General features: G+C 44.9%; 1 protein-coding gene across 1 annotated transcript in view; it reads left to right on the top strand.

Moving 5' to 3' along the window:
- The window catches only part of RHOJ (ras homolog family member J), a 60,625-nt gene that overhangs the window by 22,391 nt on the left and 13,461 nt on the right, over window positions 1-24,773 (top strand). The window contains exon 2 of the mRNA XM_082283397.1: window positions 22,002-22,060. Coding sequence (XP_082139523.1) covers window positions 22,002-22,060 — 59 coding nt within the window. The remainder of the gene's footprint in view (window positions 1-22,001; window positions 22,061-24,773) is intronic.

Below are 24,773 nucleotides of genomic sequence, written 5' to 3'. Positions count from 1 at the left end.
CAGCCTCACTACTCCCAGCAGATGGAGACCCCGTTGTGTTCCAGATGCTGCACACACACACATCTGTGTACAGCAAATGATCCAGAGTCGCCTCTCTTCTGAAGTGAAAATGAGTCTTCACTTTCTTCAGGACTTGGTGCTTCTGCAAGCTTCTTCCTGAAGTATTTTGTTCTTCCTTTCCCCTACTTTCTTAGTCCAAATATGTATATGACATGAGCAACATCTCTTGTGTCTGGGCTGAAGCCAGCAGAGTATTACAGCCGACAAGGTCAGCTGCAATCATCCTTTTTCATCATTACTTGCAGTCCATGAGCTTGCTTTCAGAGCAAGGGCAAGCTCTCCTGGGTGATCTGGGAGTCTAAAGCAGTGCCCTAAACTTCAGCTGTCATTTGGTGTTGGATCATACCAGCCCTGTGCTGCTTGAGAGCTGATTTCCATAGAGCAGTGGGAGGAGCATCATATCAGGTGTAAATCTCCTGTGATTTATTAATGGGACACAACTCCAAATGACCATTTTCTTGTGGTTTGGCTGGTCTTGAGCACCAGCTTAAACCATCTGACAAGGCTCATGATTTTCTTTTTTCATATTTAAAGTGACAGCTCTTAAACCTCCTGTGCCAATGATCACTACTATCTTAAAGAAGGATCTCTGAGACCAGAGCATAATGAGTACAGAGGGGTAAACACAAGTATCCGCTTTGCATAGTGATTTCACTTTTAAGGGTGACAGTTAATCTTTATTCCTGGGCTACTATTACCCTTGTAGTTTCATATGTTGTGAATTGCAGTTAGTGTCAAGGTCAGATTAGGAAGAGGCTCTTAAGAGCCAGTTCCTGTTTTGAATACTATCAAAACAACTTTTCCATTGGCTCACTGGGATTCAACCCCAGAGAGACATCAGAAATGCTGAAATACCAAAGAACAGAAAACATAACCAAGTTGATAGGCGGGGGGCTCTGGGCATCTACACAAAAGTCACTACAACAGCAGAAGAGCAGGCTGAAGAACACCAAGTTTGGTAGCATAGTTGATGGAGTTTCTCTATGTCTTTAAGCTTACACAGCAATAGAAAAAAAGACAACTTACTCAGCCTCTGAGTGTACTTACCAGATTGTCATTTGCTGTCATGTAAGATATTCAAGTCTCATGGTGAAGCATGACCTTGGGAAGCCTAGAAGGGAAGACATCTTTTAGGAGCAGACATCTCTTGAGAGCACAGCTCCTAAATGCTCTTCAGACAAACTTGAGACTGTGTCACTGACAGACAAACAAACAGCTGCCTTGGCAGGACCAACTTCTGGGACAGTTTCTAGCAGCAGAAAGACAGAAAGACAGAAAGACAGAAGTGGTGTGTTCTCACTTAAAATTCACTGTCACAAACCTTACAGGAGCTGTGTTCTCTCCATTTCATTACTGCCATGGAGAAACTTGGGTGCACTCACAAAACCCAGGTCCTAATATCTGAAACTAAGTGTTTGGCTGTGATTTTAATGCCTGCTGGCTTGTCATCAAAAAGATTTGAGTAAAAACCAAGATTCGCTTAGAATATAATTTTGTTTTTAGACAATTTAATGATTCTGCATTCTCCAGGAATCACTGCATATGCAGCATGCCCATGCAAACCCCATGGATCTCTGTGTGTTTCCATGCAAGGCTAATATAATCCTTTACCTGGTTGGTGTCTAATTAATTGAACATGAGGGGTTTGCATGAACAGCTGAGGGCAAAATTCAGGCCCTCATGACTGGTAACAAGGTAGAACTTAACAGTATAGAAAAGTGTAAATGTCTGGAGGAGGGAAATGGAAAATTAGAAAGATTTAGACAATATTTCTTAAATAATAAAGCAACTTTAGAATTTCAAAAGAACTTCACTTCAGTGAGAATTGGTGGCTTTGTGCTCTTCTGTCATTCATCTCCCTCTCAAAACTCCTTGCTAAAACCATGTCCAGCAAAAAGCTTAAGGCAAATAGCTGACTTTAAAATATGTGTCCTCTCTGAGCAGTCAGAGGCTCTGCTGGAACACACGCATCTGCCCACACACATCCAACCACAAGATCACGGCCAAAGTGTTTATCAGTGGAACCTCACCAGAAAGTTTTTTTAGATCTGTTTGCATAAATGTCAACACTGGCTTCGAAGCTTTTCCTCAATCTGACAGCAAGTGACATTTAAAGGGACAAAAGATCTTTTCACACACAGAGCAACAGAGGCAGTCACGCAACTCTGAAGTCTGTAGCATAACCACGCAAGTCCAGAGACGCAAGCACCGTATCCACTCGGATGAATGCTACCATCTCCTCAGTCCTCTGCAAGGAAAGCACGTGCCTGTCAGATGCATTTCCCTGTCTTTTAACTCTGCTGTCAGCACAACTGTCACTTGTTTGCAAGTCCACACGTAAAGTAACCTTCCTAAGAATAGTTTTAAAGTTTACATGCACAGAAGCAGTTGGACGGTGAGGTGAATGTGGACAACACTCAAAACCTGTGATACAGGAAGAAGAAAAATTGTATGTTTTCTATCCAGATCCAAAAGGTGTTCTTCTTTCCTTCTGAGGTGTGGATAAAAGATATCATAGAACAGTGGAATGGTTTGGATGGAAAGGAACCTTTAAGATCATCTCATTCCAACCTCCTCGTCCCTGACAGTGACACTGTCCTCTAGATCAGATTTCTTAGAGCCCCCTGCAGCCTCGCCTTGAACACTCCCAGGGGTGGGGCATCCGTATCTTCTTTGAGCTATGTTGTGCTGGCCACAATTCTAAACAGAACTAATTAAAACCAAGCTTCCTTTCTTCCTCCCTATAATTTTATTCAATTCAATATTTTCCAAAGAAACACCTACAGCTCCCACTTAAGCTGTCTTTAGAGAAAAGTAATCAGTTTCACCTTTCATAGACAAATATTTCCTTATATAGACTTTAATTTAAAAGGAAATTTCTTAGGAAATGGCCATTCTTTTAAATGAACGTATTATTAAAAGCCAGCATAGGACACAGGGAAATATTCTTTTTTTACATTCATTGGTGAAGTTAGTTTTAACACTCCAGGCACCTTGTTGGTCCAGGGGGATGATTTTTAATGTCCCTTCCAGCCCAAATCATTTTATGATTCTATGATACCATGATTCTGTGACTTCAGAAGATGAATTGTTTGAAGTGGACCACATTAGATCAAGCCATAAGCACAGTAAGCACCTCCCTGGTTTCCTCTCTCCATTGTACACAGCGCAGCCGAGGGAGCCCCACCGCTGTTCAGAGCACTTCAGCCATGAGCTGCAGTGACAAACAGCAACTCTGACTCATTGTTGATGTACCTCCAATGCCGAGTGTGTCTAATTTCCACTGAGTGTGTCTAATGAGCTGATATTTTATGGGTATTTCCTAAGCACTGTAATATGAGTCCTACAGATCCCCGTGCTGGAAGTGAGCCTGCTGTTCCCTAAACACAAGTCTTGGGCCTGCAAGCCAGCAGTGGTTGTAAAAGTCTGGGTTTCTGTGGGGTGAGCACGGCATGGCAGAGCAGGGCAGAGCTTTGCTCCATGTTGGTGTGTGTGGGGAGGACGCTGCTCTCCTTGTCAGAGTGCAGAGGGAGGGTGCAGTGCATGAGCAGAGCCCATCCCTGTTTCCATCTGCTCGCTCTGGTCCTGCTGCCGGACTGACTCAGAGGCAGGAAGTCTCTCCCCCAGTGGGGAGGGCTGCAGGACAGGGCAGCATGAACCACCAGAGCAAGATTAATGCCAGTGATGACCTTGTGGGGAAAGGGGGAAATGAGACACCAGCATTTGAGAGAACATCCTCAGAAGCGATTTATCAGGCCTTTCCTGGCAGTGTATTGAACTGGGAATAAACCCTGTGGAAGTGCGTCCCCCTCCTCCTTTGTACCCACATCGTAAGATCAGCCCTTTTGAGCAAGGTGGGACCGGTGTCAGCCTCTTTCCCTGGCCAAGAGAAAGATGATCTGCAAGTCACAATGCAGCAAAATTCCAGGAAGAAAAAAATGCCACCGACTCAGGGAAGCAGTTGGCCTCTGGCCCTGGGCTGCCTTTGCACAGACACGTCATGATTCCTCTCTGTGCAGCTGCTTTGGATTCCCGGCAAGCACCAGCCACGGCCAGGGGCCAGCAGCAAAGTTCAAGAATTAAATGATGTTTTTGACTCTTCATTGACCTGTGGAGCTGGATGATCTTCTAATAACCAGATTAGAGGTGGCTTGCCTTTTTACATTAGTCAGGGGAAAAGACACTGTGGTGGAAGTTTCTTAAAAATAGAGTGTGTAAAACCAGGACCAGAATATCTAACCAGCCTATCCAGACACACAGGGGAACAGCAGTCTCCTGCTCTCCAGGAAGAACTGCTGCATAAATCTTTAGGATGGCAAGGGTGTACTGATATTTCAGTATCTAGGGCGAGGTGCTGTTCCTTCCTGGTGGCACAGACAGCACTGCCTTGCAGACAACTCCGTGCATGTGGACTAGAGGCACATTTCAAAACAGCCGGAGAAGACAGAAGTATGGCAAGATGAAAGGGAAATTACTCAAGAATATGCACCAAGCAGCAGTGCTTGCCATCTGAGCCTCAGCAGTGAAGCCTGCTAGCTTGCATCAGACCAGACTCATCACTGACCGTGTAGTTAAATTGCCAAAAATAGTGCTGTGCACCTCAGACGGAGGGACTCCATCCATCCATCCTGCCCCCATGCCAGGCTTCTGCATCACATCCCTCTGTCACAGAGCTGTGGCTCCACTGGGTTCAGGCAGAGGGATTTCCACCACAGATTCTGATTCACAGCTCTTGTATTGGTTTTAAACTGATGCCATGTGGTGCAGGGAGAAATCCTGCAATGAGAGAAGGCTGCAGTTATGCCTGTGCTCTCTTTTCCATCCTCCTCCAAATCCTGGTTCTGACTTACAAAGGATCCCTAATCCTTACATATTTCAACAGTCACTAAGTCGACTACTTTACATGGCTACCACTCTCTCCAATCTAAGTTGTCTCCAAGGCTGAAACAAGCCAGGAAGTCACTCCCAATTTTCTGTCTCCAAATGGTTGCTCTCCATGAAGACCAGGAAGCCTTTCAATGCTGCCATATTTATATCCACTGAAAGAGCTGCCCATTTCCTCTAGCATCTCTCTAAGAACCATAGCAAACTGCAAGCGTGGTCAGGCACTGGAACAGGCTGCCCAGGCAAGTGGTGGAATCACCATCCCTAGAAGTGTTCAAAAGACATGTGGATGTGGCACTTGGGGACATGCCATTGTTTAGTGGCAACACGGCAGTGATGGGTTTAATGGCTGGACTTGATGATCTTATGTTCCAACCTTAATTACTCTGTGATTCTATGAAACCTGTCGCTCTGATATGAAAGTATGTGTGTTAAACCAGAGAAAACCCTGTTCTCCATTAATATTTTCAGTCTTATTTAATAATGTAGGTAGAGCCCCCAGATATTGCAGCTCACTTTTCAGCTATGATGCTAAATGCTTTGAAAATAAACAACAAAGTGGCTGTTTGGCAGAGGAGAAAGAGAGGAACAGCAAGTTCACTTTGTGTGGTAGGAAAGGGCAGTAACTGCAGTGCATCTATTTGCAGCACAGGTTTGGTGCATACAGGAGATCAGATTGTAAGAAAGGGGAGCTGTGAGCATAGCGAAGGAAAAAAAAAAGAAAAAAGAGCTGAGACCACAGTTGTTCAAACAAATGGGCTAATCACAGCCTCAGTTACACACACATGGGCAGGTGCAGACTGATCCCAGCCAGCATCTGTGGAAAATGTCACTTGGCAGAGGGGCACGTCACACGAAAGCAAACGCTGCGCACGCACACAGAGCTTTCTGCTGGGAAAGGGTCCTCTGGGGTCTGCACTGCATCATGGCCTCTCAGAAGGACATGTAAAGCATCCGTATTTCATCAGGGCTGGGTCAATTCAGGTACAGCAGAGCTGTTTCCCTGACCTGCAGAGGGGCTCTAGCTGATGGGGAGCCCTGAAGCTGGTGTTGCTGCCATGAGAGCTGGAAGAGGGGCAGCAGTGCAGGGAGTGGGGGGCTGCGAGGCTGAGGCTGGAATAAACACACCACCCCAAGCAGCATTTTCCTCACTCTCCTGCTTCCAGCTCCACGTGGTCGACATTGCACAGCCCTTCCCTTGCCTCTGCTCCCTCCCTGGTTGTGTAACATCTACAGCCAACCCTTTTATACACAGATTTTGTCCTGTTTCTTCTTTGATGTAAGAGCTCTGGATAACCCTGGGATCAAAGAAAAAGACAGACAGATAAAGTGCACTAGGTGAAAGCAACTGAGTTCCTTCTGCCTTCTGCATTTCACTTATGCCCTGCCTCCCTGTGAGAAATGTTGGGTGGAACAAGAACAGAAAAACACAGGCAGAAGGAAAATAGGAAAGATGTTTTGCTCAGAGCACTAGAAATATCAGAAATTTAAACAAAAATTATTCCTTTCATTATACTTTAGCAGTGCCTTCGGGCTTTTGAACACAGCTCTGTGGTCCACACTTGCTTCATCTCCCCTTCCACTTTGTTTCTCCCCAAGCTGTGACTGAGCACACAATGTGGTCACTGACTGCAGAGCAGAGTTCCCAGTGCATCAGAGCATTAGCTGGCAGCTGGGCAGACAGATTTACACATCCCAGATGTCCAGGGTGCTGCCTCCAACTCATGCAGGCAGCGTCAGAGAGGGTTTAAAACCAGCAGCATCCTCCCCCTTGAATTTCTCTCCCGATGCAGCTCGGTGGCAGCTCTCCTTATATGGATGGGTTAGAAAGCAGCCAAAGGGATATCCTTAATAATTCCAGTCTGTGGCAGCAACAAAGATCTTCAAAATGCAACCTGGCATTGATACATGAGAGCCCTGGCCCCACTATAACCTGTGCAACTCTTGAGTTCCCACCCCTGCAGCCTTCCTAAACCAGTGCTCCACCCCAGAGCTCACTCACACCACTGGCACGAGCAAGAGTGTGGAACAAAATGGCTAAACCCATCCAAGAATCATAGAATCATTTGGGTTGGAAGTGACCTTAAAGATTATCTAGTTCTGATCCCCCTGCCTCAGGCAATTTCTACCAGACCACGTTGGTCAAAGCCCCGTCCAGCCTGACCTTGAACACTTCCAGTGATGTGCCATCTGAAATGTCTCTGGGCTTGGTTAAAATGCTGCAGACTATTCCATTCACTCCAATTTTGTGACACCAAAGCAGAGGTGAGAGTTTCTCAGTCTTTTCTAAAGCTGTTGCTATGAGAATGCACAAAAATGCTCAAAACCCTTTTAAATGAGAATAAAAGCAAACAACTCTGCTTTTCTCTGTGCAGAGAAGTACACTTCAGCTGAGCTCAGAGGTGTCTGAGTTAATATCTGTTTTACTTAATCTGGCAGCCTGATTTCTTTGAGGATGTACTTTCTGAATGGATTTCTGTGTGCCTGTCAGACACTTTGCTCTGACAGGGCAGGAACTAGGAAAAAATGTTATCTGATAAGTTCAGCTCTGGAGAAAGTCAGCAAGAGACCCTGAGGTGCTTTTTTATACAAGCATCAGCACTGTTTCATTAAAAATCAATAGAAAATTGAAGAATGCCTGAAAACTCAGCAACATCCCAGTGACTACAGAGAAGCAAGCCCTGCCTGGCAGCTGTGGCTGAGACAAACACATGCCTTGCTGTTGTTCAATTTCAATTTCCAGCAGCAGCGATGCTTCGCCACTCTAATCATGTTGTCAGGGAAATCAGCTCAAATAAAATATTGCAGGGACTTTCACTTTCCAAAAGCACACATGGGCAATGCACCCTGTTCTCTGCTTCTCCCTGCACAGAGAGCAAAGTGTTCATGAAACAAGTAGACATGGAACCTGACATATGGTTTAGTGTGGTGGCATGGGTAAAAGGGTGGACTTGATGATCTTGGAGATCTTTTCCAGCCTTAATGGTTCTATGATTCTATGGTTCTATGGTTCTGTGACCTGGGACCATCCTGCAGGGATGAGCAGGACACAATGGCCAGGCTCTGAGGCCACACTTCCAGTCCTGTGTCCAGTTCTGGGCCCCTCAGTTCAGGAAGGACACTGAGGTGCTGGAACAGGTTCAGAGAAGGGCAACAAAGCTGGTGAAGGGTCTGGAGCACGAGTCCTGTGAGGAGCAACAGAGGGATCTGGGGCTGTTTAGCCTGGAGTAGAGGAGGCTCAGGGGGACTTTATTACTTTGCAACTCCCTGACAGGAGGCTGGAGCCAGGTGAGGGTCGCGTTCTTCTCCCAGGCAGCCAGCGACAGGACAAGAGGACAAAGCCTCAAACTGAGCCAGGGGAGGTTTAGGTTGGACATCAGGAGGACTTTCTTGACATAAAGGGTGATCAGACAGTGGAATAGGCTGCCCAGGGAGGTGTTGGAATCACTGTCCCTGGAGGTTTTTAACGACAGACTGGATGGGGCATTCAGTGCCATGGTCTGGTCCATAAGGTGGTGTTCGGCCATAGGTTGAACTCACTGATCCCAGAGGTCTTTTCCAACCCAGTTGTTGCTGTGATTCTGTGATCACTCAGCAGAATGTCCTGCCTGCAAGGATGGCCAAACCCAACCTCTGTGGTGAGGTGAAGCCACAGACTGAGGCTCAGGGTTTTGTACCATAGCTGCCCAGCGTGGCCCTGAAGAACCACATCTCCTCTGTGCACCTTGTTTCCCTCGCTGTAAAACAGGAAATTTCCTTTCTCCACCTTCATTGTTGGTGTGTTTGCTCTGCAGGGCCTCTCTTGGCCTGTTTGCACCAGCCTCGTACAATGGAGTCATAATCCGATGTGTTGCCACTGCAAAAATAGAAACGGTGAACAATGTCTCTCTTCAAAACAAGACTTTTCATGTATCTCATTGTGTAAAATACGCTGCTTAAAATCCATTCACTGTGCTAAGCAGCAACTCAAATCAAAGGCAAAATTCACATCATACTTGGTAATCAATTGCAGGAAGTAGCTGTGGATTTTTTACCTTGATTCATTTCTCCTTTATTTGCAGTTTTCTGTGATTTTTCTTCAAAGTCCCTTTCCTCTAAAGTCAGATGGGATCCCCATTAGTGGCACTTTCATGTAGCTGAAGAAGTGTGTCAACATTTTCTAATATAGATTAAAGCTCCAGAAAACAAGAGGGAATGAACTGTTGGGCTCTCAGGAGAGCAGTGGGAAATAGAAAAATTACCAGGCATGATGTTTAAGACACTCTCTCAGAATGCTTAAGAGCTGTGTATTTCAGCCAGCCCTTAAGCAAATACATCCTTAAATAAAGCTAGGTATAAAAGAAATAATATTTATGCCAGGTAAAAGAATAAGTTGGAGAGATGCCCAATTTCATACAGGCTAATATTTTGATTTTTTAATTGAGCTATTTGCTGCTATCCTATATTTTTCTGACTTTGTTCCTTTCTCACCTAAGGCAAAAGATTAAATGCTATAAAAATAATCATTTCCTCATAAATTTCTGCTCTCTGCACCTAGTGACCATTCCATTTTAAGATCATAACATTTTAACAGCAATTTACATTAAAATATACGCTGCTTGTTTCAAAAGTAGTTCACTTTTTTTTCAGCTACGTGATTGATGTTTCTCCCAAACAAAAGTAACTCCTCTGAGCTCAGCAGAGCTGCCTCTGTTGTTCACAAGGCAGCAGAGAAGGTGAATTAAACCTAATAAATCTTTTCAAGAGTAAATACAGTCTAAATGGAGTTACAGCTAACAGGCAGTACAATTAATTCCTGGAAATACCACTGAATTAGAACACTGGATTCAGAAATTGTATTCAAGCATGGAATGATTAACAGAACAGTTAAATTATTTAATCCTAACATGAGAGTTAGAAGTTTAAAGAGCTTTGGTTAGAGCAGAAACCCATCACAAATTCCTGTCACTTGGAAGAGCTACGCATTTCAGAATTCATTTTCATTGTGCGTGTGAATGAAAGGTTTAAAATTATAACATTTTCATAAGAACAAACTTTCTGCAAATAAAAAAAAGGTAAATAAATGGATCTGTTGAAAAAAACTCAATAGTTTTCACTTCAAAACTTTTAAATCGAGGTGAGGGTCATGCCTATCCACACCAGCAGTTTAATGCATTTCCAACAGGCTGAAAAATCTGGACTCTGTGCTAAACCTCGTTTTCACCTTTGTGTAGAGCACTCCATGACAGCTGGAGGACCAGATCTGGTTATTTGTGTTTGCTCCCAGTCCAGGCTGCATTGCTGGTTGCCCAGGAAGCCACCGACTGCCCCAGTGCCCATGGTGCCTCCCTGGCATCCCAGGGCTGTGTTCCCGTTGAGGGTCACTGCCCCAGGTACAGGAGTTACTGTCACTGTCAGGGAAAGAGCTTTACTTAAACTGGCTCAGGTCGTTTGAACAGAGGGAACAGTTCAGATCAGGGTCAGTTAATTCACATCATTTCACCTCATTTCTCCCAGTGGAAACAGCTGAACTCCTCTGTTGAAAGCGATAGCTTCCCATGGAAACTTCGGATTCTGTAGAAATCACATTTTATAGCTGAAAATTCCTCTCCAGCTCTACAGAGGAATTTGGATTTATTTTTTCTGTTCAAAGGAAAAATCCTCTGGCCTCAGCTCAACCAGGCACTTCAGCACCTCTTCTGTACACCCTGGGCTGCAGCCAACCTGCAGCCTCTTGCTCTCCCAAGAGGAGGCTGCAAGACCCAGTTCTGTTCTGAAAGGGCCACCAAATCATTCCTAGAAATTACACTTCTGGGATCATGGGATATCACCCTCTGCTTCATGTGAGTGCAACCGTGCTGGAAAAAAGGGTAAGGGTGTCCAGAGCTCAGGTTTGCTCTCACCTCTCCCTTTCACAGGCACACAAAAACACAGTGAAGGTTAAGACCATTCATCCATCTCCATCTGTTGCTTTTCCAATATTACAATCACTTCATTGTCTGCAGCGGCTGCCACATTGGACAGGAAAGCAGAAAGATCCTCAGCAGGGTGTAGAGAAAGCATTAGCAGCATTTGAGACCTTTGTGGTAGCCAAGAAAAAAATAATAATTCCTAACTTCAGATTTTCTTATCAGAAAGTTTAAATATTTTCAAGACTTTTGTTTACAGTGTTTAACATTTCTGCTTCTTAAGTCATATAGGCTTAGAGCTGCTGCCCAAATGTTTGGCTAATCTCTGGAAGCTGCAGGGTAAATAGCAGCTGAGGTTTGGTGCTGGTGCTGAGGACAATGGGTCTGATTTTCTCTCTGGGAAAAGCAAAGCAGAGTTTCTGTCCCGGTCCTCCTTAGGTTCAGCAACAGGTATTTCGCTTTCAGGCCTCTCAAGCAATCCCTCATGGGAAAAAGTGCATGAGAAAAACCAGCATTAAGGTCAGACTTAAACGAGATGCAAGCTAAGCATCAGAGAGGCTGGTGTTGGAAGCAGCTGCAAAATACCATTTAATCTTCCCCGTGCCCAAATCAGGACTGATGGCATGTAAAATGTCAGCTACAGAAGCGCTGGAGTTTGGGCAAACCTGATGCTCCTGAGCTCTCACACTGACCTCAGCATTACACTGGAGCCTGCTGGATTCAGTTCAGTGTGCCAAATGTGTCCCTGCCCCATCAGTTCACAGCTCAGAGGATCAGATGTTATTTTAAGTCACACTACCCAGAGTCATCAGATGCTATTTTAAGTTACGCTGCCCGAACTCTGGAATGATGCCCGAGGCATCGCTGTGCTTGCTGAGCCAGGGAGGGGGTTTGACTGCAGAGGTCTTGCTCGAGTGCTCATGGCAAAGCCAGGGACACACACACATGTGTCCTGCAGGTCTGTGCCCAAACACAGCACCCAAAACACCTCAGCCTGGCACTAGACATGTCTTGGCTTTAGGTACCACAGCCAGCTCAGGGCAGGTCTGCCCAGCTTACCTGGCATTAAGTGTGAGGAAGAGGAGTCCCAGGCTCTTTGCACAAACAGCAGCCAAGCTGTGGCTGGTTCCTGGTTTATACTTCTATATTATATTATAAATCATATTTCCCTTAATATCAGGCCCTTATAGAAAACACACTCTTGTCCCCATCTGTGTATATCGCTGACAAATTTTTCTTCCTTTCGAGCTTTGGTATCTGTACTTTTTGTTGAAGATGCTGGTAAGCAGAAAAGCCATTTTTTCCCCATGAATCACACCTGGCAGAGGTAGGATGTGCCATAGTGCTCTGCCAGTATTGATAGGGCCTTCTGTAAGTCACTGGGATAGAGTCACTCCATCATCAGAAGGTCCAGCCCACAGTGGGGACAACCCACCCACTGCAGAGCTGACTTCCTGTGCCTTTCCATCAACATTATCTGCTCCCACTGTCATCTAACCCAGATCAAGGCAGATCACCACAAGCTTTAGAAGGACACCTAGGGCAGAGCCAGCACTGTAAGGCAGCACTGCCTCTCCAGGCTGCATTCCTCTCATTTCCAAGGAAAAAAATCCCCCTAAATCTGACATTTGAACAGTGCAAGAAGTGTAGGGATGAGCTGCCTTGATTCCCCCCAACCACACAGAGTGACTTGTCCTCCCATGCTCTGGGAAACACCCTGTGTATTGCCTGGATACATTTCAGTGCAATTTGTCTCATTTTGCCACTAATCTCCCGTTTATTCTGATGCTATTTACCAAGTCTCATGTTCCCTTGATAACCAGATGCCTGACATAACTTTGGGGATATTCTTTTCCCCAGCATTTAGTTGAGTTAGAGGAATGACTTTTGCCTCACATGGACAGCAGAAAGGAGACAGGAAAATGGTCAAAAACTCTCTTCATTCCTGTATTTTTCTCCCTTTATTTGCACTTTTTGTCTTTGGCAGGAAATTCCCACTCCTTTCTCTGCTTACCATGAGCTCAGCATCATTGTTAGGAAACTCCAAATACATCCTTCACTGTTAGGTTTCAAGATTTTACTAAAGAGTCCTTACTGACTTTATCTGTGTTAAAAGAAACAGAAAATACCGTAGTATCTGGTATTTTACAGGTCAGGTCAGCACAGCTAGTTAAAATACCAATAAAGATACTCCAATTATCAGTTACACTTTAATAATCTCAGAGCTTTACTGTCTTTGCTATTGACTTGAGTTATAAACCCAGCTTCAAAAAACAGATAATCTTAAATATTGTGCTAGAGTTATGGAAACTTCAAAAATATTTAGTAGAGCTAAAAATATAAAAAGTAATCTACAGGTTGCTTTTTTTTTCTTTTTTAATAGGTTAACACTACAGCCAAAATTTTGTTCTTTCACTCATGTCAATGCCACAGACAATCACATGATCTCAGAAAGGGCACTTCCCCTCCATCAGGATTAAGATACTATCCAGTATCCCTCATTGTTTAGGAACAACCACATTTTTTTAAAAAATATGATCAGGTTCTATTTATTAATATTGCTCAATTCTGCAGCTGTTACTCTGTCTCGCATTTGGTTGGATTTAGTGCTGTAACTTTCAGTAAAGAGCAAAAAGACCTTCAATTAGATTACCATTGAAATTCACACATCAGAGCCTATTTGAGTGCAAATTCATTGCATTTATCTGGTGAGTTATTATTAGTTTCTAAACAGGAGCAGAACTGCCTTCCATGAGGACAGCTGAGGTGCACAGGGAGCTGAAACACTCAGGAAGCACCTCCCAGTCTGCAGCAGTGCTCAGCTCTCCATTTAAGACAGAAGAGAATCTAACAAAACACTCTCTTGGACACAATGTCAATTGTTCTTCAATTCCCCAAGCACTGTAATCATGTTTGCCTTTTCCATCCAGCACGGCTTTGCACAACCTTGAGGTCCCAAGAGCTCCCTCCACACTGTGTCACTGGAGAAACTGGGCACGGTTTTCTTGCAAACAGAGACCCCAGCGTTCCCTGGACTCTGCTATCAGTGGAGCTGAATTTGTTCAAGGATTGATTAGCACAGCAATAATTCATGGAGATGCAGGGGAAATCCTCCAGTGCTGATTTTACAAACAATGAGGTCGATGATTCCGATAAATCAACTTCATTCATGCTGTCTATAAATAAGTAATGTTCCGGACTGGGAAGAAGCTGGCTCATGTTGTAGTGTTGTGCTTGTTCTGAAAGCTTTGGGAATTTCCATTCTCTTTCATCCATTTCTGGACCAAATGCATTCTGTTTCGTTTTCCTAATCAACCTCCACTGCTTTTGTGTTCTGTGTCATGTATGCTGGCCAACACTGAAGTCTGACTTCTCAATGCGTTTTGAAAGATTTAGAACATTTTATTTGAGCTGCTTGTTTAAAAATGATTGGTGGACTGGTGCATCTCCTCTGTTTGCTGTCTCTGAGTAGCAAATACCCAGCTGTGAAGAGCTGCATCGTTTTTCCTCTCAGGTTCCAAAAAACCACACAACACAAGTCGTGAATCCTCCTCTAGGATGGCACCATCTACACGAATCTATTGCTGTTGCAGAGTGGGACAATAGAGTTGCCATCTGGTGCCACTTTCCTTTCCCAGTGAGGCTGCAACAGGAGCCAGGACTGGGCATTTTCCCACTAATTCCACTGGAATCTTCAAACCTGTATGGAAAAGGAAGAGGGGAAGTGGTGCCCCTTGCCACGTGGGGGAGATAAAAGCCCAAGATGAAGAGCAGTCCCTAGAGAAAGTGGAGAGATGTCTGGACAGGAAACATGGAATAGTGTTTAGAGATCGTTTCTCTGACCTGAAACATTCTGTTGAAAAAGCTTGTCACTGCATAGACAATCCCAGACTTCCAAAATCCTTTAGCATTGACTTCCATGCTCTGGTTGCATTGCAGAAGCGTGGCTGTTCTCCTCCACTTCTATGAGATGCCTTCAGTGGGTGTTTGAGCTATAGATTCTCCAGATTTTCAGACACAGAGTTAAAAAAGAATGTAATAAAGAGGTTTGCAAATACAAAAACCAAGAATGACCAGACTTTAGCCTTAAGAAAGGAATAAAGCACTGCAAGACTCATTAAATAATGAGGATAATCAACCAATGAGAGCTTTAGATGAGCCATTGGGAGATGACAGGTAGGAATAGGAAAGTCATGTTACCTCTGGCTAGATCATTAATGAAACCATTGCTAGACCACACTGTCTGGTCACAGCAACTTCTCAACAAAAGATTTGGAAAACAGCTGCAAGAATGATACAAGAACAAGAAAATATGCCTTGTAGGAAGACACTAGATAAGCTATTTAGAGCAGAATAAATGATGCTATGAATCCTATCTGGCTTTAGAATCAGTAAATGTCTGTGGCCTAAAGACAAAGCAGCGAATTCCTCACCACCTCATTAGACCAAGAGCTACATGGAGCGAAATCAGCTGAATCCCAGCCCTGGAGGCCTCTCTGTGCTCCCACCACGGGGAGCAGACTGGAAATGTGTTTCAGATATTGTAAATATCAGATGGGCAGAAGTATTTGCTCAGCAGAACATAGATCTCATGCATGGATGAGGTGACAGAAAATGGTGAGGTTTATTCAGAACCCGTCTTTTGGAAAACATTGGCTCTCAGAGGTCTGTGTGTGACTGCTGGTTGATGATTACAGGAGCAATTAAAAGCATTTTGTAGAATTTACATATAAAGTGAGGTATTTAGGCCAATTACAGGGCAAAATAGCATGCTTTTGATTTTCTTTTCAGAAGAGTGTAGCTGAGCTGCAGCATAAGTTTGGGGTAGAACATTGATTTGGCTGTAATCAAATCTTGTTTGTCATGAAGGAGGGAGTGGGGAAACATTCCTTGAGCATCAAGTCACTCAAATTCCTGGAGATGACCCTTATGCCTGGAAGTGAAGAAAGGCCCAGGCTTGAGTCACAGGGCACTGGAAGACCCCTGGTGAGCCAAGGGTCCTGTAACATCAGCTCTTACCTGTCCTGGGTGTGTTGGCCACAAAATATTGCAGGATTGCCTTTCAGCCAGAGCAAAAGGGGGTATTCTCAAGGAGCAGCAATGCAAAAGAGACTCCTGGCTAAAGTGGAAACCAGTCACAGAGCTCAGCTGAGTTGATTTTTATGGATTGGCCTAGGTGTATGTCCTTAAGATCTTTCTTACTCTTTTTTTTGACTGTCTTCTTTTGGATTGCTGCTGGATTGTAGCATCCTCGGGGCTTTGATTTGCAGTTTCCAGAGCATTCCCAGCTTCAGCTGCAGCAGTGCAACATCTTCTGAAGGGTGGTCCACAGCAACTGAAATTAAGTCCCCAGACAGTGACCCAAACTAAATCAAAGCAGTTTGTGACACCTATTCCCTGTCAGTTTTTTCTTCACCTGGATTAGCAGAAGAAAGATATTCTGATGAAAAATATGACTCCAAATGGGATTAAGCAATGCATACAAGGCACTTACAAGGTACTATAAAAATGCACAGCCCATATTCACTTTGTTTTCTGATGGGCTATTCAAAGCTGCTATTTCTTAAAACCCGGGTTATGTAGTTCCAGTTCAGTTACTCAGATGCCTGAACAAAAGGAACCAAAGGAAATTAGAGATCTGAATGTCTTTGATCTAAATGCCTTTGAGTTTCAGTCCCTAGCTGGGACTGGGATCCTCAAATTCCAGCCACTGAGACCCTTATTTGGGAGCTATGTGCTACAAAAAGAAGACAATTTATAAAACAGATTTTTAAAATCACTCTTCTTCAAACAAACTCCTACCAGAACACTTCTGTCCTGTCTGGGGTAAGCTCCAGACAGCAAAAGACATCTGTAGAGTGGAGGGGAATTAATTCTCAGTTCATTACAAGAGATTTCAAGAAACTGCATTTAGGAAGGAAGGAAAATGTTACCCAGTGAGCAAAGATACAGTCAGTATCCCCAGGGACATCAGCTGCTGGAGAACAGACCACATCCACTGTATTGGTAACTTCACATCACAGAAATTACTCTGAAAGGTGCCTTAGAAGGAACTTGCTGACCAAGATCTGTCCTTTTGCCCATCTTCTGATTTTATTTTCTTCCCCAGCTGAAAAAGAAACAGACCTGGGCATTTCTAGTACCAGCAGGTCAACCAGAACTACAGTTGTTCTTATACTGGTGGCCATCCCTGGAAGTGTTCAAGGCCAGGAGGGAGGGGGCATTGAGCGACCTGGTCTAGTGCCAGATATCCCTGCCCATGGCAGGGGCCTTGGAACTAGATTGTCTTTCATCCCAACTATTTTATCATTCTATGATTAGTCTGTGTTAAGTAACATTCATCTGGTACATAAAACAGTAGTGAACAGAAAAATGCACAACTAACACTCAGAGCCTGATGGCTAGGGCAGAAGATGGCCCTTGTGAAAGTTTGAAGCTAGAAGCCAACTAATTTGCCCAAAAGCATGAGAAAGTCTTTCCTCCCAGGCAGGTGCCACCATCTCTGCTTGCTCACAGGTTCCTGGCATCTTTCTCTGAAGCAGCTGGACCTTAATTTGTTGGCAGGAAGGCGCTAGAATAAATAGATGACTTTTCCTGTCTGATGTCCCATCAGATGCTGCTTAGCTGTTGTGTGTATTCTGGCTGGTGGTTTCACAGGCTTTGGGTTCTACAAGCACTTCTTCACTGGCATGGAAAAATTCCCCCTGATGTGCAAATCCACTCTCCTGTGCCACAGCTAAGCGTGGCTGAGATATTGCATCCTAGTTTGGTGTCATACCAAAGATTTATGTGCTGCTTTGCTCCATTCATCAAACATAAGATGTTTTGAGAGTTCAGCAGACAATTTATGTCCCATTTCTGTCAGTGCAGGCCATGAACATTGCTGCTGTCTGGCTGAAGGGCTCTTCCACGGGTGCAGTTCAGTCCCATGAAGTCACAAGCACAATGGGAGAAGGATTTGACAAAGATTGGCCACAGACAGGTGGATTTGGGGCAATTTGGGCATCAAGAACATCAATGAAAATTGTCACATCGTCCCCAGAAACACAAACTAAGCACAGATGTGAAAACAGAGCTCCCAGCTCAGACTGGTTCATAGTCTACACACCAGGTCCATCCCTCACAATATCCATCTACACCTTGCCCTTCTGCTGTGGTGTTCAAGCTCTCTGTTGAAGTCCATTAGCAGAGCTCCAGACACACAGACAGGCGACAAAGCCTTGGAAGTGACCCAAAATAGTTATTCAAACTCTAGTAAGCAATACCCAGCTAATTTATTACCTAGCTACCATTTTAAAAGCAGCATTTTACACATTCTGCACTTGATTAAAACCACCTAGTGAAGGGAGGGGAACATCTGCCCTGCTGTTTCATCTGGTGCAAGCCAGACTGGAGAGAAATAAGGGTCAGGACTGTGCAAATATTCAGCCTCATTTTACTGCAGTCCCTGCTGCACTCAGTGTTCAAGGCCAGGTTGTTTCAGTGCTTAATCAATATATCAATATAGTCAGTAAATGACAAGGAGAGTTCATATTTGTTGTGTTACTCCAAGACTGCTCATAAAGTTGAGTTTACAATCCCATAGAGGAGCCTGCATTACCCCAGTGGCTGGGAAGGAATTCCGCATTGGCTTCCCATAGGCCTGTCCACTGAGAGAACAGGAAAAGATAATAACAGGGTAAGTAAGAGTAAACTGGAATAAAGCCAAAAGTAAGGCCTACAAATCTAGCAGGGCAATCTCAGCTCATAAATACGACCCACCAAGTGGATACTCTGAACAGCCTTTTCCCTGTCAGAGGCAGCCTGATAAACTCTTGGTATAAAAACACCATGAAGTTTTCACAGGCAAAAGCCATTTATTTTCACATCTGTTTTGCTTGCTTGAAAGTGTGGTGGAAATTTTAGCACCAATACATTAATCTAGACATCCCTGCTTCAAGAGCCAGGGATCATTTGATTTGCCAGTGTGACCCGTTTTGTCCCCACTGCATTCAGAACCAGGAATCCAAAGACAACACTCTGCCCATTGCTGAGGTTTAGCCAACAAGGCAGTTTTGCTGGGGTGGTAGCTGCAAACTCAGAGAGGTGATGTGGGCAGGAAGAATATCTTCTGATGGTGAGACGGGTTAGAACAGTCGACAGGAAGAAAGAAAATATAAAGGTTGATGGGCAAAAGAAAAAGCAGGAGAGGGGGGGAAAAAAGGAAGAAAAGGAGAAAAAGAAACAGAGAAAAAGAGAAAAAGTAAAAATCTAGGACTGGTGCCGTGCAGAAATTCACAGCAGGACCCATAATAGGCAAGATGCTACAAGGAGAATTAAAATGTGATATGCAAGCTGGGTAGACTTGGGATGTATTTTTCCAAAAGCCCTTTCACTTCTTATCCCTGTGTGGGGGGAGAGTAATGGTAGGACGCCACCAATCTCTTCATTCCCTCTCAGCATTTCCCAGAGGTGACCAAGAGCCAAACTGAGCTGCACAAACCATCAATCACTGCTCAGTGTGTGGCTCCACAGACCTGCTGCAAAACATCCACCGTGACTTCATGGACCACAAAGCACAGATAAGAGTTTAGGAATTATATCCTTCTGGCAAAGCACAGCACACTCGAGATGGACTGATCCTCTATCCAAACAGCTTATCTCCAAACCATATTAATTACTGGAACACAGCAGCAATTTGTATCTGCACTAGGGCTTTTTGCCAGTGCGGCTCTCTCAGTCAGGTGCCACCAAGAAAGAGATGGGCCAACAAAGCTTCACCACAGAGTAAATTTCAGTGCAGCTTTTAAGTTTTTAAAACACTGAAGACCTGAGCTGATCTTTGCAGGCAGGACCCAGCCCAGTTTGCCTGTGCTCAGGGTGAGCCAGCAGGAGAGGCAGAGCTGGACAACTCTGTCAGCACTGATGTATGGCACATGTCTCTTCATATTCACCAGAAATATCAGCTGACCTGCACCTCCATGTGCCTCACAGCCACCCAGCTCTCCTAAGAGCATCCTGATTCGGAGGAGCTCTGAAGGCTCCATGCAAATTCCACCAAGGACAGACAGTGCAACTGTTGTTTGCAGTCCTAGAAACCACATGTCCTCCTAAACACCACCTTGGCCAGCTGTGCATTGCAGCTGGAAGATTGCCTTCAGCTGAAGGGTACATCTTCCCACAGCTGGTCCTTGAGCAGAGTAAAATCTGCAGAGCAGGTCTGGCTCCTGCATTTCTTGGCACAAGGGTGGATTGGAGGCTTGCCAAGGTTGCAACTGGGAGGGAAAAAAGCACAAAGCACATTTCCCATTGCCTCCCATGAGCTGTGCCGGACCACCTGTAACCCCCACTGCTTCTGAGAAGGCAGCTGAGAAAAGCAGGAGTGTTGCCAGTAACTTACACAGTTCATACTTCTGCTGGGACATTCTGGGACTCCCTACACCACAAGAAGTTGAAAACTATGGCACCAGGGAGGATTATATTGAATTGTTTTATTCAAGTCAGGTTGAAGGAAGGGGTGAGGCATCTGGGCTGTCTCCTGTCTGTGTTGGTGCCCATCTCCCCACTCTTGTGCTTCTTCCCCAGGCTCCTCCACCCTTGGGCATCCATGCCCAATGTCCATGAGTTCCCCTGGGAGCTGCACAGTGCAGGAGCTACCTCCTGAAATGAGGAGAGAGAGCTCTCTCCCCTTCCCCATCTCCTCTTCCAGTGCACATCACAGAGCAGCCCCAGCAGTGGGTGAGTGCAGCCCATCCTGCTCTCATCAGCAGCTCTGGTCCTCACTGAGCCTTTGTACTTCCAGGATGTCAGGTTTGCTCTGTTCATGTGCTGACAACATTACAGTGTTTCTTTGCAAGCAAGTAAAGCTGCTGAATAATCAGCCTGTCCAGTCACACTGGCAGAGACTTTCAGTCTAAGAGATTTCAAACAGGACATTGTTCCCCAGTGCAGGAGCTATTAAATTCCATAAATTCATAGCTGCTTTTCTACTACAAAATTTTTATCACCAAAAAAAAAAAAAAAAAAATATCAAAAACATAAAGATCCTGCATGATGTTTTCAAGTCTCTTTTTTTGTCCAAAATAACTATTGTTCATTCCCAGCCCTCATTAATTGCGAGTTTTGATCACCTGATGGGCAGCAGTCTGAGCCTCTTCTCCCATCCCTGACACAGCTCCCCATGTTCATTCCTATGTTCAGCCACTTTTCCTCATGTTTTAAAAAATTGCTAGTCCATATGCTGTAACAATATCATTATTTTAAGCAACCTTCCTGACAAATGTTTGAAGGCTTCCTGTTGACTAATGGGTGGAACTGGACTGCCCCCCTTTCTTTGCAGTTGAGTAGTAATGATTTAAGCAGATTAACTGGTTAACTGAATGCCATTAACCCAGATCATGTCCTTTACACGAAATAACACTGGTTACAGGAATCAGATAATAATGGGGTTCATCCAAAGGCAATGAGAAAACATTTTTGTCAACACCAGTGGGCTCAAAATTTGCCAACAGGCTTAAAATGAAGTTCAAAGTGAATTCTGCTAAAGGAGTAAATATGCTGGGTGTGATCAATAAACTAAGCCATGCTTTCCTTCATTTGTGACAGAATGTGGTCAACATCCCTGAAAATACTCAAGCTCTTCTTCCTTCCAGTCCTTCAAAGCATCCACCACAGAGCCCCAGGTACTGAGCACTGCCACTTCACCTGTGATGGCACAGGGCAGGACAGCTGCACCTCCAGTAAGACCCACCAAACACCAGCCACTGCTGAATGCTTCATCATTCCACAGCCTGGAAGAAATAAAATAATAAAAAACCCTCCCAGTGATCCATGACAAGCCCACCCCAATGCCTGTGGTGAGGAAGGAGGAATCCTGTGCTTTCAAGTCCGGGATGTGCAGTTGGTGGCTGCAGAGAGAGGCAAATGTCCCCCTGTCCCTGGGACTGTGATGCCAGCAGTGTGTGCAGCTCTTCATCCTTGGCTGGCTGTATAGAAATAAGACCTTGGCATAAAGGATTTGCTTTTGTTGTGACTTAGGTTGCCTTCAGTTTGGGTTGAATAGATGTGCTTGGTTCAGGATGCCTAATGTAGGACACGTGCTAATGTGTCTATTGGCATTTGGGATTAAAACACATCAAAATGAGGCCACTGGCTTGTGCACAAACAACATTTCTTGTTTCTCTCTTCCAGTAACCGTGACTGTGGGAGGACAACAACATTTGCTGGGGCTTTATGACACGGCAGGGCAGGTAAAGGACTGCAAAACATTTATCATTTTCCTTTCCCATGGTTTGTCTGTTACTATCATACACTGGGGTTTGTTGTTCATGATGTTTGTGGAGTTTGTTGGGGCTTTTTTACAAATAATAACAATCAGTTGTAATGGTTGAACTGATTCATTGAATGGATGAACTGATGCTGACTCTCTTCCTTTTGTTTTCATTCTGTTTCAGCAGTAAAACACACACAAATGCACTCATCCCTAATTGTGTTTTGCCTAATCAAAAAAACAAAGCCTGATGAGGCTGTGCAGCCCCCCATACATCCACCTCCTACTGCAAAGACGATGTTTGTGTAGTCAGTGTTTTCTTACCTTTACCACATGGTGGCATTGAAGAGACAGAGAAGAATTCCCATTTTCAAGATCAGAAAACAGGTATAATATAACACCAGCCTATCAGTCACTAGCTATTGACTTTTTAAGTGGTAACCCAGCCAGATTTGCATCCATCCCAACATTCTTCTCCCAGGACAAGAGTGTCCCTTACAAGGGAGTCTGTATCCCAGGCTTACTTACACTTAGAATGCTTTTACTGTTTCCACTGTCCACAGTCTGATACTGTGTGATTGTACTCAAAGCTTGCAGGATAATTTCACCCCCTGGAGAGCAGGAGAAATTATTTCTCACTGCTTTTCTCTGCCAGCAGAAGGGCAGAAGAAAGTACAGGGAGCAAGACTTTTTTTGTGGTGAAATTTTCCTCTCCTGACTCCAAATGCCAGTGACTGACAAAATAAAGAAAGGGACATAGTCTGCACAGAAACATTGCAAAAATTAATCTGCTGAGAGCAGAGGGAGCAGGTTCCAGGTTCCTTACAGCCTGGGAATGTTGCAATCCACATCCACCAGCTCCTCCAGTCGCAGCTGACACCAGAGCCAGCAGGAGAGAAAGCAGATTGAGGAACTTGCTTTACTCTCTCTGGGTTCCAGCAGCCCTGGATGCAGGGCTTTGCTTTCACCAGGAGCTCTTCTTGGCTGTACCAGTTTTGGCCATGACTGACTGCTATGAAAGGCACAAACAGTGCAGGAGGAGACCCTCCTGTCTGCAAAAGTTCACTTCGTGCAGAATATACTTTGCAGCACTATGCAGGGAGATCAAAAAACCCACACCAGAACAGACTGTCACTTCCAGAAAAACCTGCTCTCAGCAGGACTGGGGCTTTGATGCTTTGGGTTTCACTAATTTTATTCTTACCATGTTTCTGTAGGCAGCAGCAGTCTTAGCTGGTTTGGTGGCCCTCACAGACCACACATCCTGCCTATTCACATGATGATCCAAAAGCCAGTCCCAAACTATGACCCAAGTCCTTGCCCCATGTCCAAAGCCTGTTCAATCTTCTATTCTGTGCTTACAAACACAGAGCTCAGAGCCTGTGTCACGCTCCATCAGCCCTGCAAGCCTTTGCAAGCCAAACTGGAGTTATATTCAGTTGCCAGTCAATTTTCACCCAGTGCCTTAATATTTCTACTTGTTTTGTAGGGCTGACAGTTCCACCTGCCGCCCATTTCCGCAGCAACACCTCCTCTCATTTGTCCTCCTGAGCCAGAAGGAACACTCAGCTGTCTCTTTGACAAGCCTCACCTCTCCATCCATTCCTCCACATCATTTTGCCATCCCCTGCTTCAAACTAGACAGTTCACCACCTGCCTCCAAGCCTTTTCTCTAACTCCCCAAGCTCATGTCCCTTCCAGACCCTGGTCCAGAGGATGTGGCCATCCAGCCAGAACTCAGAGCGTGAATCACCCCTTGATGACTAGATTGTCTCTGTGGAGGCTGGAGGGATGATGCTTCCCACATGCTCCAGTTATAACAACAGATCATCTGGGTTGCTTCCTCCCTCCTTCTCCTTGTGCTGTGTGGCTTTCCAAAGGCAAAGTGTGAAGTCATAGCCAGAAATAGCCCTTGACACTGCGATGCTATAAAACATATGCTAATGAAATAACAATTGGAAAATGTACTCCTGCAGCAGGACCCTCTGTCAGCCTGAAGGGAGAGCTGGCAGAGACCCCAGATTTTAGGTATCTGGCTTTCTGTATCCCTGGCATTAACAGTCCTAGGAGGAAAAAAACTGTGGTCTTTTTGCTGTGTTGGACTCAGGTGCGAAATGCTTTAGCAGAGTGTACAAGAGAGCAGCACAGCAATAACGTAAAAACAAAAATAAAAGCCAGTTTTTCTGCCTTTGTGGGGCCCAAACACTGCTGAGCTGATGGCAGAGATAGAGGGGAGGGAGCAGCACCAGCTGATCTTGGTCCTGGCAAGTCACAGGTAGATAATTCAGGAAGGCCAGGTCTGGCACTGGCATTTCCATGCCAAGCCAGTGGCCAGGCATTGTTAACTGGGAAGCCTCATGCTCCATAAATAGCAGGCAGCACAGTGCTAACACGAGCTGGGAAAATGAATTATTGATCAGCCACAGCCCAAGCCCACAAGGGCTCGTGTCCCTTCCCAAACATGACTGTCACTCGCTGCAGCACCCCTGGATACGCCCCACACCCGTGCAAATGTTCACTCCCTTTTCTATATTATTTGTTTGCTTGACTTCAGCCATCTCCAAATGAGAAAGGACCCTGTAGGGCTGTCTTTCCTAAAGGTCCATTGCAAAGCTTTAAAGCCTTCTGGAGAGCATGAACAGAGAGAAGGTCCTTGTCTGATGTGGTTTGGAGTCTCCTGTACATGAACAAGA

The sequence above is a fragment of the Coloeus monedula genome (assembly GCF_965178545.1).
Source record: "Coloeus monedula genome assembly, chromosome: 6".
NCBI classification, from domain to species: domain Eukaryota; kingdom Metazoa; phylum Chordata; class Aves; order Passeriformes; family Corvidae; genus Coloeus; species Coloeus monedula.
Note: the sequence above shows the minus strand (reverse complement) of the source record. Positions and strands in the feature narration are given on the sequence as shown.